Below are 14,452 nucleotides of genomic sequence, written 5' to 3' on the forward strand. Positions count from 1 at the left end.
ACAGCCCGCTGTGCTTTGAATCCTGACCCCAGCAACTTGAGAAATATGCCTGGTCCATGCTCATAATGCCAGTGGGATGGGAAAATGGAGGAGAAGGGTTTGTGGCGTAGCCACACCCCATTGGAAGATCCTTTCTTCCTCTCTCTGTTTCTCTGTCTCTGTCTGTCTCTGGCCAGTGCACACACCATCTCACAATTTAAACTCATTCCAGGAAGGTGGACCTTTTTAAACTATTATTAAGAAGTAAGGCAAATAGGCAAGCACAGTGGCCCACAAAAGTCTCATTTTTACTACCACTCAGACAGCTGAGGTGGGAGGATCTTGAATTCTTCTAGGCTAGCTCGGGTGACATGGCAAGACTCTTCCTCTAAAATAAGTTAAGAAAGGAGGGTAAATAAAACATTGATGAGGTAAAACTAAGGGGAAAAAAAGGGGAGAGTTATGGGGCTTGTCCCAAAAAGGCGGAAATATTTAGATGCTTATTGAGAAACGAGATGAATAAGATGGAAATCGATAGGGTTAAAACAAAGGTCTTCATATAACACTGTCTATAGTTGAGCGCCAAAGGGAGCTTCTGTTTGTCTCCCAACATTAAGGGATCCTAAAGAAATTTGTTATTTCCCCCAGTTTGGAGAAATTATAAGTCAGGTGGGCCTGCAAGTGGCAGGGAGGTTAAGGCGCTGGGTCGCACATGGCCAACTCTGCAATTTGGGTCTCAGACTGACGGCCTGAAACTCTGCCGTGTGTGGGTGTGTGCCCACAATCCCCAGAGGAAAATGAGGGAGGGAGAAGGGATTGCAGTGTGGCCATCCCCTCTGTGGGGGTGATTTCTCACTCCCTCGCCAACCTCCCATCTCTCTGGAGAGTGCACACACCCTATAGCAAAAACAAAACAAAGCAAAACAAACCCAGAAGGCATAGATTATAATCAGTTGGTCAGAAGCTCAAGAAACCACCTGAGGCTTGTATTTCGCATCTGGAGTTGGGGCCATTTTGTGGGACTGAGCCCTGAATCTGTGAGATCTGAAGCTATCTCCAGGTAGACAGTCTCAGAATTGAACTGATTTAGAGGACACGTAGCCATGTCCTCTTCAGAACTGACTGCTCAGTGTGTGGGGAAAATAACCCCCTACATCTGGTCATAATTGTTCTGTCTTGTGAGATTATGGCAGAAACGAATTGTGTTTTGTTAAGTAGGAATCATAGGAAACCATTGTTTTGGACTAAGTTTCTACATTCAGCCCCAACAGACCAGACTAAAAATTAAAGTGGAGTCACATGCTAAAGTTCCATGTCACCAAGCCAAAACTAACTTGTTATCTGACCTTGGAAAAATCAGGAGAGATGTAACAGCCTTATTTCCTAAATAGACTGTTTTTTGTTGTTGTTGTTGTTGTTGTTTGTTTTGTTTTTTTTTTTAGATTTTGCTATAGGGTGAGTGTGTTTGCCAGAGACACAGAGATAAAGTAAGAAATCACCACCCCCACCCCCAGGTAATGGCCATGCTGCTCCCTTCTCCTCCATTCTCCTCAGGGATTTGGGGCACACATACACATGCATGCCCAGCCTGATTTTCAAACTGCCAGGTCCGGGCCTCGAACCATAGTCAGCCATGTGGGAGCCCAGCACCTTAACCACCACACCACCTGCTGGCCCCACTCCATGCAGCTTCTAAATCATCTGCTTAATGAGATAAAGCCATCTTGAAGCATAGGCATTGATAGGGAGAAAACATCCTAAAATTTCTCATTATTTAACCTCTTGTACTCAGACTCGAAGCATTAATATAAAAAACACCAACTCTCTACAGTTCCCAACTCCCATAGGCATGGTCTTGGGTGGTAGGGGAGTGGGAATCCCTCCTTTCCAGAATCCTTGTCAGACAAATGTGTTGGTTAATGGAAGAGACAGAAAGAGGAAATAACACTTCATGCTGAGGGAAGACTCTCTTGTTGACTGACCTAATAAATTCAGTTCAGTCTCCACAGAGTACTGAAGCTGGAAGAAAACCTCTGAGGCAGTCTAGCACTCTCACTTTACAGAAGTGGAAACTGGGTCAGAACGCTTAACCTGCCTGAGCAAATGAGAGAGGTGGGTATCCCAACCCAGATACCTGAATCTTGAGATTCAATGTACTTGTAACCACTCTGCAAGGTCGGCTTTGAAGTGAATTTATATTTACTAGCGACTGTCCTTCCCATTGTCATTTGCTCAGTTTAGTTACCTAAAAATGCTGAGGTGATTATTAGCATTTAAGAAAACTAGCTTCATATCTTTTTTTTTTTTTTTTAATGGCACCAAGCTGTGCCACAGGGTGCATGTGCTCATGGCGGGGGATGGGGGTAGGAAATCACCCAGGGCGGTGGCCATGCCACAGTCCCTGGGGGAAAATATAAAGAGAATATGAAGCTAATTTTCTTAAATGCCATGCCACGGTCCACGCCTGGTCTGTGTCCATGCCAATACTTCCAGTACCCAAACACCAAGCATGTGGCATAGGGTGCATGCACTCATGGTGGGGGTGAGGGGTTAGAAATCACCCACAGCGGGGATAGCTATGCCACAGTCCCTTCTCCATTCTTCTTTTGGGATTTTGAACACACATGCACACACGCCTGAAGCGATTTTCAAGCCATTAGGTCACAGACAGGACTGGAACCATGGTCAGGCACATGGGAACCCAGCACCTTAACCCACGCCACCTGCTGGCTCCTAGTTTTATCTTTTTAATGATACTGTTTACATCATAATCAAATAATTCCACAGAGTGGGTTGCAGATTACTTCAAAAGTAGGCATAGGCCCAGCCTGTGGTAGGTGGGGTGGCTGGATTCCATACGGCTGACTCTGAGGTGGAGTCCTGGACCAGGGCTTAAGAAACACTCTGGGGACCAGCAGTTAGTGTAATGGCTATGTCGCTGGACTCCCACGTAGTCAACCGTGGTTCGAGTCCCGGACCCGGCTGCTTAAACTCACGCCGGGCGCATGTGCGTGCATGCCCAAGATCCCGAGAGGGGAATGGAGGAAAAGGGACTGCGGCATGGCCATCTCCCCTGGGGGGTGATTTCTTGCTTTCTGTCTCTCTGTCTCTCTCTGTCTGGTGAGCACATGCGCCCTATAGCAAAAACCTCTAAAAAAAAAAAAAAAAAGAAGAAACACTCTGGGTGCATGTGCACACGTGACCCAAATCTTGAAACAAGCAAAAGATGGAGGAGTTGGGATTGTGACATGTCTATGCCCCATGGGGCATGCTTTCTCTCTCTCTTTTTCTCCAGTGACTTCATGAACCCCAGGTCCATGACCTAGTGGCAAAATTTTTATTCTTTTAATTAAAGAATGAGCATGACAGGGCCAGCCCATGGCCTGGTGATTTATCCCACACGGTCTACCACACAGTTCAAGTTTGGGATCTGGCACCTTGAGGAACACATTGGCCATGTGTGCATGTGTGCCCAGAATTCCAAGAGGAGGGAGAGATGGAGGAGCTGGGATTGTGGCATGTTCATGCACCATGAAGTGCTTTCTCGCTTCTCTCCATCTGTCTGTCTCTGGTAAACACATGCATGCATCCTCTGGCAAATAAAAAAAAAAAAAGTGAGCATAACTGCACCTAATGCACATAGGGCGATGCAAAATTTCCTTAAAAAAAAAAAAAGTGGAGGGACCAGCAGTTGGTGTAATGGCTATGTCGCTGGACTCCCTTGTAGTCGACCGCAGTTCAAGTCCCAGACCCAGTGGCTTAAACTCACACTGGGCATGTGTGCGTGCGTGCCCAAGATCTGGAGAGGAGAATGGAGAAGGGATTGCGGCATGGCCATCCCCCCAGGGGTGATTTCTTGCTTTCTGTCTCTCTGTCTCTCTCTGTTTTCTGGTGAGCGCACACGCCCTATAGCAAAAACCTTTCAAAAAAAAAAGTGGAGATAGGGGCCAGCAGGTGGCGTGGAGGTTGAGGGTGCTGCACTCCCACATGGCTGATCATGGTTCAAGTCCCAGGCCTGGTGGCTTGCTTTCTCACTTTCCCTCTCTCTCTCTCTTTCTCTCTCACTCTGTCCCTCTCTGATCAGATAAATAAATAAATAAATAAAGTTAAATAAAATAATAATTCTTAAAAAAAGAAAAAGTGGAGGTTAAAGTTGAATACTTGGCCAGCTAGCTGGATCTTTTCAAATGAAATTAATTGGCTTTAATCCTGTGACCAAGTCTGTAAATAAATTCCATGTCTTTTCCTCCACATTTCCTTCCCAAACCATTTGAAAGCCACTCTTAAACTTTATTCTCCTAGTCATGTTTATAGTGCAATGACCTTGGCAGAATTTGAGCTTGGAGATGTAAAATTCAGTTATTCCTGTTCATTTCTCCTTGGCCCAGTTTACGTGGAAGCTTTTCTAATGTGTTTGAGTTTTTATAGAAAACCCACGTGTCCGTACAGGAGTGATGCCTTCTGTTTTTAGAGCTTTCCAGTGAATGGCTAGAGAATCTAACCAGGCAATTAGCAATTTTCTCATTTGACTAATTAAAAAGGATTTTAATAATTGTGTTGATAGGCTTTTAGCGGATTATTTTTATCCCAATTATTTTTCATCTTTATGCATCTAAAAAAGGTCATGTGCACTTCTATAAACAGTAATTAGTTGTGCCTCCCCTAGACAGTGCCAAGGGATGGGGAATCAGCTTCTGATTCCTGAATATATAATGCAGGGGCTGCAGACTGGCTGATGGCAAGCTTATTTGGTTCATTAGTGTTTCAGAAACATTTGGATTAACTGCTAACATTTAAATGCCTGGAGACTTGACAGAAGTTCAGATTCCTGACTTCTCTTGGAAAAGATGATGGTCTAGCAACACTGGCTCTTTTTTTTTTTTTTCCGGAGAGGTTTTTGCTATAGAGCACATGTACTCACCAGAAAGAGACAGACAGAAAGCGAGAAATCACCCCCCACCCTGGGGGAATGGCCACACCACAATCCCTTTTCCTCCATTCTCCTCTAGGGATCTTGGGCACGCGCACACACACACCCGGCATGAGTTTTTTAAGCCACCAGGTCCGGGACGCAAACTGCAGTCGACTACGTGGGAGTCCAGCAACATAGCCATTACGCTTACTGCTGGTCTCCTGGGTCCGAGACTTGAACCGCGGTTGACTACATGGGAGTCCAGCAACGTAGCCATTAGGCTATCTGCTGATCCCATAGCAACAGTGGCTATTTCCCTGGCTGTAGTCACACATCCACTGGAAAAGAGCAGTGTAAGAAACCAAAGTAGCTCACACTGTGTTGATAACGTTCCCAAGCCCTCTGGGCACACCTGGCCTATGCCCAGGCCCATACTTCAGCACCGAAACACCGAGCTGGGCAGAGAGGGGGGCCACACACGGAGAGCTAGCTGTCTTGGTTACCCATTCCTATTTTGCCAGCCTTGTGACAAGGCCTGTGATTCGTATCTAAGGCAAGTAGTAGGCAGCGAATGGCAGCTCCTTTCACTTCCAGCACTGTTGGCTTAACTCAGGAACTGGAATGAAGCATAGAGAACAGCAAGTGCATGCACACCGTGAGTCATTCTTGCAAGAGCTGAAATGAGCTCCTGTCGTTTTTGCTGGTGGTCCTCCATGAACCTTAGGTAAAATGTTCTCCAGTGATTTTTTTTTTTCAAAAATGCACTCTTGGGGACAGCAGGTGGTGTAAATGGCTATGTCACTGGACTCCCACATGACTGACCACAGTTCAAGTCCTGGACCCAGTGGCTTGAAACTCATGCTGGGTGCATGTGCATGTGTGCCCAAGATCCCGAGAGGAGAATGGAGGAGAAGGGATTGAGGTGTGGCCATCCATCCCAAAGAGTGATTTCTCACTTTGTTTTGCTCTGGCAAGCACAGGCACCCTATAGTAAAAATCTTTCTCTCCCTCCCAAAAAAAAGGAACCTAGGATTCTGCTTCAGGGCCAGAAGGTGGCACAACAGTAATCCTGTACTCTGCCAGGCTGACCCACATGGGGCAGTTCTGAGTCCATGCCCAAGGACTGCTCTGAACACGCCGGGTGTGCACATGCTTGACTTGGGGCTGCTTGAAGAGCGCATTGAGACGTGAAGCATCAAGTTGGAGGTGATGTCTCTGTCTCTCTTGTGCATGAAATAAGTAATCATTAAAGCAAAAGCTTCTGCTTCACCATGAAAAGGTAAAGGCAGTATGTTAGCATTTCATATTTTTCCTGGGACTAAATTTTGGAATCTAGCGACTGACTAGATCCTTTGTATTCTTGTTAACTAGATCTGTTAACACCTTTCAGTGACTATACGCTTGATTTTCTTGCTTAGTTCTTTTTTCTAAAAAGGATTTAACTTTATTAATTAATTAATTTTAATTTGACCAGAGAGTAATAGAGTGAGAGAGAGAAAGTGAGAAGGCAAGCTGCCAGGTCCGAGATTTGAACTGTGGTCAGCCATGTGGGAGTCCAACGTCCTTAACCACCACGCCACCTGCTGGCCCCCACTTAATTCTTTCCTTTTTAAATATATATATTAAATTATTTTACATTCAATCACCGTGTATCAGTACAACATTCCAAATGGCAGTTGCTTACCTCTCTCTTTGTAGACAGTCTTACTGCTACAAACTGGGATTTAAGTTTGATAGTTCTGTTATCACTGTGAGTAAATGTTTCTCCAGTTCCTTAAATGTTTGGCAATCTGTATAATCCTCATATAAGGAAATGAAAAAACATCACTAGAGTGATTGTTGTCAGAAGCAGAAGCCCCCAGTCTTTTGATTTTTTTTTCAAAGATTTATTTCTATGTGTTATTGTTTTTTAAATTTGACCAGAGAGTGACAGAGAGAGAAAAGGAAAAGAGAAAAAGCAAACCACCAGGTCCGGAACTCAAACCCGGTTGGCCATGTGGGAATCCAGTGGCTCCACCACTGTCCCCCACTTCCGTATTTTGAGAATGCACTTGAACAGTACTGAAGGTAGTCTCTTGAGCTGATACCTGCACTTCCTTGGATATCATCTCCTAACTATTTGCTATCAGTCCTCTGCAAGTAACAAACTTATCACAGCAGTCTTTCTCAAAAGGGTGCCCACTGTTTGCAGCACAGGTTCTGAACTTTGCTTCCACTTTATTTTTAAATTGTTGGAGGGTGCATATACTCATGAGGGGTGGGTGGGGGAAGAGCACCCCCATATGGGGTATGATCACACCAAAATCCCTTATTTCTCTATCATGTTGGGATTTGGAGTATACATGCACACATATCTGGTGAGTTTTTCTTTTTTCTTTTTGTAGAGGTGTTTTTACTTTTGCACACATGTGCTTGGGAGAGAGACAGTGATTGGGCAAATGAGAAATCACCCCCCAGAGGAGATGGCCATGCCACAATCCCTTCTCCATATTCCTCCTTGGATCTTGGGCACACACACATGCATCCTGTGTGATTTTCAAGCCATTGGGTCTGGGACTCGAACCATGGTCAGCCATGTGGAAATTCAATGATGTAACTGCTATGCTATCTGCTGGCCCTCCAGCATGTTTTTTAAGCACCAGGGCTGGGATTCAAACCTCAGTTGGCCACATGAGATTCAGCTTTCTCAACCACTAGGCCATGGGGCTGGCCCTGAACTTTTCTTCAAAATGAAGAAATCTGCTAAAACACTGTGAGGCTGTGATGGCACAAGCACTTCCATATGTTAGTGTACATCTAAACCAGAATTTCTTTTGAAGGAAAACTGGTGACATCCATCAGAATGCTGATATCCTGTATAGCCTGGTAATCACGCTGCTCCCAATTTAAGAGCATGCGCACCAAACTAGGATATGGTATGCATGAAGAAGTCTGTGGCTAAAGGACTGGGTAAGTTAACGGTCTATCCAGAGGGTAGAATATTTTTTAAAATAATGATTTTATTTTATTTCATTCATTAACAGAGAAAGAGAAGAAAGGTGAGAAAGCAAGCTGACAGGTCCAGGACTCGAACTGTGGTTGGCCATGTGGGAGTCCAGCGCTTTAACTACTGCACCACCTGCCAACCTCCCAGAGGGTAGATTATTAATAAGCAGTCATTAAGGGAATTACATAAGCCCCTACACACTCATGTGACATGTCTACACATAAAGGGAAAAAAACACGTGAGCTGTACTACCGTTTTGAGGAGACATGTTCATCTAAGTGTGCTTTGAGGACTGGCCGCACAGTGTGGTGTTTCAGGGAGACAGATCACACATGGTTCAAAGCTTGGCCATGGCAGCTTTAGAAACATGGCAGGTGTGTGTTGTGTGTATGTGCACATGCCCCGAATCTTGACAGGATGGAGAAACCCAGAAGAGATTATGCTATGACCATGCCCCATCTGGGAGGGCTTTCTCCCTCTCCCTCTCTTTTCTGTCATTCTTTGGTGAGCATACATACCCCCTGGCAATTAAAAAAATTTTTTTTTAATGGAGGCCAACAGGTGGCATCATGGTTAATGTGGGGGACTACCACATGATTGACCACAGTTTGAGTCCCAGATGTGGCAGCTTAAACCTCACACCAGGCACATGTGCATGTGTGCCAAAATCCCAAGAGGAGAATGGAGGTGGTTTCTTGCTTTCTGTCTGAGAGTACACACACCCTACAGGCAAAAATCTTTCAAAAATTTTTTTCTAAATGTGCTTTAGGGAGCCAGCAGGTGGCATGGTAGTTAAAGCACTAGACTCCCATGTGGCTATCCAGTTTGAATCCCAGACCTGGTGGCTTGAAAAATCATGCCAGGTGATGTGTGTGTATGCATGTTCAAAATTGCAGGAGAATGAAAGAGAAGGGATTATGGCATGGCCATAACCCCCAGGTGGTGGTGATTTCTCACATTCCCTGTCTCTCTGGCAAAAAAAAATGTGCTTCAGACGGCTAAAGGATACACTAGAATTGAGTAAGAGTAGTTACTGCTACTGATGGACGAGGGAACTGGGGACAGAGTGAAAAGATGCTTCACTGTTTGTCTTTAGCTCTGTTTGAGTTTTGTTTTACCATGCACGTGTACTACCTTTTCACTGATTTTTATTTTTAAAATGTACCAGACTTGAGAAATGGTGATACTATTACTAAGGAGCCCTCTCACCACTGGTGCTTCTCTCCAGGAAGTCTGTCTAGCCCACACAAGCCTGCCCTACCCTGGGACAAGCATAAGGGAGCCTGTGGACCCAGTGGATTATTACTGGATACATTTCTTTCTCAAGGCCTTACGGCTTTTCCCTGCCCCAGAAAAGACAGAAAAATATGCTTCTGTGCTTCAAGTCCTATTTCCCACCAACCAGAAGGAACTGTCAAATGGACACAGGATCGACTGGAGATCTATAAATGGTAGAAAGACTGCAAAGTAACCGTGTCTGAATAGAGGAGCAGAATGGAAGTTACCCGGATGTGTTTGTAAAGATTTATAATCAGAAGGTAGTTTGTTATTTATTAAGCCTTTATTAAATACCTCCCTAAAGGTCCTGGATATCACTAGGACATATACGCAAGAATGGCACGTGTTCAAATACCCACTCATCAGCTCAAATCCAACATAATTTCCCCTGGAACTGGAACCTCATATTAACTTGCAGTGCTCAGTGACACAGTGTCCTCTAATTTAAAGATTTTAAAAGAAAAACGTAACCAGAAGACCCCATTTTCAAAATTGCTGTTAAAGGCCAACAAATTAGCTGGAAGGGAAGGATAACAAGGAATAACCTCTCTTTAAATATGCCCCGAATCTTGACAGGATGGAGAAACCCAGAAGAGATTATGCTATGACCATGCCCCATCTGGGAGGGCTTTCTCCCTCTCCCTCTCTTTTCTGTCATTCTTTGGTGAGCATACATACCCCCTGGCAATTAAAAAAATTTTTTTTTAATGGAGGCCAACAGGTGGCATCATGGTTAATGTGGGGGACTACCACATGATTGACCACAGTTTGAGTCCCAGATGTGGCAGCTTAAACCTCACACCAGGCACATGTGCATGTGTGCCAAAATCCCAAGAGGAGAATGGAGGTGGTTTCTTGCTTTCTGTCTGAGAGTACACACACCCTACAGGCAAAAATCTTTCAAAAATTTTTTTCTAAATGTGCTTTAGGGAGCCAGCAGGTGGCATGGTAGTTAAAGCACTAGACTCCCATGTGGCTATCCAGTTTGAATCCCAGACCTGGTGGCTTGAAAAATCATGCCAGGTGATGTGTGTGTATGCATGTTCAAAATTGCAGGAGAATGAAAGAGAAGGGATTATGGCATGGCCATAACCCCCAGGTGGTGGTGATTTCTCACATTCCCTGTCTCTCTGGCAAAAAAAAATGTGCTTCAGACGGCTAAAGGATACACTAGAATTGAGTAAGAGTAGTTACTGCTACTGATGGACGAGGGAACTGGGGACAGAGTGAAAAGATGCTTCACTGTTTGTCTTTAGCTCTGTTTGAGTTTTGTTTTACCATGCACGTGTACTACCTTTTCACTGATTTTTATTTTTAAAATGTACCAGACTTGAGAAATGGTGATACTATTACTAAGGAGCCCTCTCACCACTGGTGCTTCTCTCCAGGAAGTCTGTCTAGCCCACACAAGCCTGCCCTACCCTGGGACAAGCATAAGGGAGCCTGTGGACCCAGTGGATTATTACTGGATACATTTCTTTCTCAAGGCCTTACAGCTTTTCCCTGCCCCAGAAAAGACAGAAAAATATGCTTCTGTGCTTCAAGTCCTATTTCCCACCAACCAGAAGGAACTGTCAAATGGACACAGGATCGACTGGAGATCTATAAATGGTAGAAAGACTGCAAAGTAACCGTGTCTGAATAGAGGAGCAGAATGGAAGTTACCCGGATGTGTTTGTAAAGATTTATAATCAGAAGGTAGTTTGTTATTTATTAAGCCTTTATTAAATACCTCCCTAAAGGTCCTGGATATCACTAGGACATATACGCAAGAATGGCACGTGTTCAAATACCCACTCATCAGCTCAAATCCAACATAATTTCCCCTGGAACTGGAACCTCATATTAACTTGCAGTGCTCAGTGACACAGTGTCCTCTAATTTAAAGATTTTAAAAGAAAAACGTAACCAGAAGACCCCATTTTCAAAATTGCTGTTAAAGGCCAACAAATTAGCTGGAAGGGAAGGATAACAAGGAATAACCTCTCTTTAAATAATAAATCTATACAGTTCTCTGCCAAAAAAAGCAGATCCGTATAGTTTTGGCCTCTCACCACCTTGCTCAGAGTGGGAAAGGCACCCCCTCTTCTACCCAGGGGGAGAAAAAGCATTCACCCAACCAGCTTCTACTTGCTTTTATCATGTATTCTATCGGTATGTATGGAGGGTTTTTTTTTTTCTTTTTTTTGCTCGTTTTTACATTTTTACAGTTTACATTGCTTGACCCATAAATAACACTTGTAAGATTAATAGGGCCATAGGTTAAAGAGTATTTATGTAGCCCCACCATGCATACAGAGCCTTTTTTTAATATTGAAAAATCAAAAACATTGAACTTTCCATCACTAGGCAATATAAATTTGACAGTCTAAACTTAGAAACCCCGACTAAAATACAAGCAATCATTTCATCCATAAATGCTGTTTCTGGTTCCCTAACAAATCTAGCACTGCAGTGTAACAAACGTCTTGCAATTCAGGGATATAAAAATATCAGCTTTAAAATCTGAACTGTACAATATGTACATTAATATTTGCACCGTTAAATTAGGGATACACTTAAGTCTATGAAATACTACATTATAAATAGCAATGTGTTTTCTGTTCAATCTGTAGCTGGCGCTAATACAAGTTTACCTGGTTACTGAGGGTTAAAGGGGGCAAAGGGGCCTCGCACACCAGGATGCACAGTGCTAGCGAGGCCATCGCGACGACGTGCATGCCTCAGGACAGACAGACCGACAGGACCTGAGCCAACCTGACTTACATAAATGACTGACACTATTGCTTTACAAAGGCGGCTGGAGCTCTCCGTCTTCGAACATCAACACCCCCGTCCTATCACCTTGGACAGTTTCCGGAGTATTCTCTCGAGGACTGGAGACCAAAGCAGCTATATCAAACTGTAATGCACCCGACTGGCACCACACAAGGAGGGGAAGCTGGAGCGATCACCCCTTGCAAATGTTCATCTGACACTGTAAACAGCTGTCGGGTTCTCGTTTACACGGGCAAAGAGAGCACTTGAACTATTTTAGCCACTCTCCTACGGAAGAAAAAAAAAAAGATATGATTCAGATGGCTACGGGCTAAGTTTTAAACAAATGACCTATCTCCATAGCTACACGGTTAAAATTAAGAAATGATACAGTTTTTGCCCTTGTGTCCCTTTTTCTTCTTGGATTTAGTTGTCCTCTGACCAAACTGGGGGCCGGGGAGTACAGACGTGGGGCTGGAGAGGTCGTCAGTGTAATAGGCGTATCTCTGCGGCCGGGGCTGAGGGATGGGCTGTCCAAGAAAATAGCCTTCTTCTTCGGAGTCGGAGGAGGAGGTGGAGGAGGAGCCCCAGGAGTCATCGTCCTCGCCGTAGAGCCCCAGGAACCTGCTCACGGCGGGGTTCTGCAGGGCGTAGTCGGAGGTGGCGTGCGCGTACTGGCCGTACAGCTCGGCGTTGCGCACGTACGCCTGGATCTCCCGGGCGCTCTTGCTCTGGATGAACTTCTCGTAGTTATCGGGCGTGTAGAGCCGCAGTCTGTCCTTGGGAGAGTATTTTCTTTCTGTCACCAGATTCAGGGCGTTGTCAGAGCGGGACTTTCTACTTCTCCTGCGGCGATGGTGATGAGGCCTGGATCCCCTCTCTTCGAAATGGTAGACGCGCCTCCGAGTCCTTTCGCTCATGGGAGGCTGGCGGATCTCGATGTTGTCGTAGTTGCCGTTGTCGATGACGTCATCCGAAAACTTGACCTGTTGTGGTCTGGACTGGGACTTGGACCTTCTGAGCACTGGCAGATGGACTGGCTTCTCTTCCGGCATGATTTTTTCTGGACACAACTCTGAACTCAGACTCTTTAAGGACTCCGCACTCCTGTGCAGCATGGACGAGTTCAGCGTTCCCATGTTGCTCATTTTCTCGCAATCTTCTGTCTCCATCTCCTCAAAGTTTTGCAGAGAATATAGCGATGGCCTGGGTTTGCTTTCTCCATCCACTGAAGCCCCTGAAAGGGAAGCCGAAACAAGATGTGATTCTCAATCCTGATATTCTGACAGTTACTATAAACAAGCTACTGGAAGGAAACATTTTAAGGAATATTTCCAATTTCAATGTTTGATTACAAACTAATAGGGAGGGGCCAGCAGGTGGTGTGGTGGTTAAGGAGCTGGACTCCCACATGGTCAACGGCATTTCAAGTCCTGGACCTGCCTGGTGTCTTGCTTTCTCACTTTCACTCTCTCTCTCTGGTGAGTGCACAAGCCCTGAAAAAAAAACTGACAATGATCAAATTAAATCTTAAAAAAAGAAAGAAAGAAAAAAAAAAAAAACACTAGGGAAACTCGGTGGGCATATATACCAATAGAGGAGCAGTATGAATGTTGTCACTGATACAATGGACATAGCCTTTCATGAACCCAGCTGTTTTAGAGCCAAGGATTATTTACACAAATAGCATTTATAGCAAAAATGTAATCACTCTTTACAGAAGCTTCTTCATTCATTTATTAACAAAATATGTAGACACTTCTACCCTCAATCCACTAAAGCCAAACTGCTTCATCTGAACAGTTCTCAAATCAATCCCTTCCTCTGCATCCACATGGCCACCATCATGGGTAAGTCTTCCTCACCTTAGACTAGCAGTAGGTAAGCCACAGCCCAACAACCTGTTTGTGCATAAAGTTTTACTGGAACATAGACACCCCATTCATATACTACTGTCTATGGCTGCTTTCTACAATGTTAGAGTGAGCAGTTGCAACAGGACTCTATAGCTTAAGTTACTCTAGCCCTTTATGGAAGAGGTTTGCCCAACCTTCAACCTAGACCTTCATCCAGCTCAACCCCTGACTTAGAACTTCATCTAGTCTTCCTCTATCTTCAACGCCTAAACTGTGGTACTTCTGGATTAATCTTATTTTAAAACTTTTTTCAAAACTGATACTGATCACCTTTTTTACAGGGCCCAAGGCACGTTAAGGGAAATACTTACAGTCCAACAGAACTGTAAGAGACAATAAGAAGTGCTGCAGAGTGCTGTCAATTAGAGGCGACATAACTTCCTACTTTTTTTTTCTTTTTTTGGAGAGGTTTTTGCTATAGGGTGTATGTGCTTGCCATTCAGACAGAGACAGACAGAGAGACAGAAAGTGAGAAATCAGCCCTGGGGGGAGGGCGGGATGGCCATGCCTCAATCCCTTCTCCTCCATTCTCCTCTCGGGATCTTGGGCACACATGCACACGCGCCTGGCATGAGTTTAAGCCACCGGGCCTGGGACTCGAACCGCGGTTGACTACGTGGGAAA

The 14,452-nt window shown here is 44.7% G+C and overlaps 1 protein-coding gene across 8 annotated transcripts in view; it reads right to left on the minus strand.

Annotated features, from left to right (window-relative positions):
- Positions 1–9,347: 9,347 nt before the first annotated feature.
- PRICKLE1 (prickle planar cell polarity protein 1) overlaps positions 9,348–14,452 on the minus strand; it is a 147,094-nt gene continuing 141,989 nt past the window's right edge. For 7 of the 8 annotated variants that reach the window (XR_003547923.1, XR_003547921.1, XR_003547922.1 and 4 more), the window contains 2 exons: positions 11,139–13,149; positions 9,348–9,700 (listed from right to left, as the gene is read on the minus strand). Coding sequence is in view for 1 of the 8 variants with exons in the window: in XM_014584200.2 (XP_014439686.1) it covers positions 12,290–13,149 (860 nt within the window). In the remaining 7 variants the exon portion in view is untranslated. Of the gene's footprint in view, positions 9,701–10,786; positions 13,150–14,452 lie in introns of those variants that run through there. The other variant, XM_014584200.2, reaches the window with a different exon arrangement.

This window comes from Tupaia chinensis, unplaced genomic scaffold, assembly GCF_000334495.1.
Source record: "Tupaia chinensis unplaced genomic scaffold, TupChi_1.0 Scaffold145870_1, whole genome shotgun sequence".
In the NCBI taxonomy this organism is placed as follows: domain Eukaryota; kingdom Metazoa; phylum Chordata; class Mammalia; order Scandentia; family Tupaiidae; genus Tupaia; species Tupaia belangeri.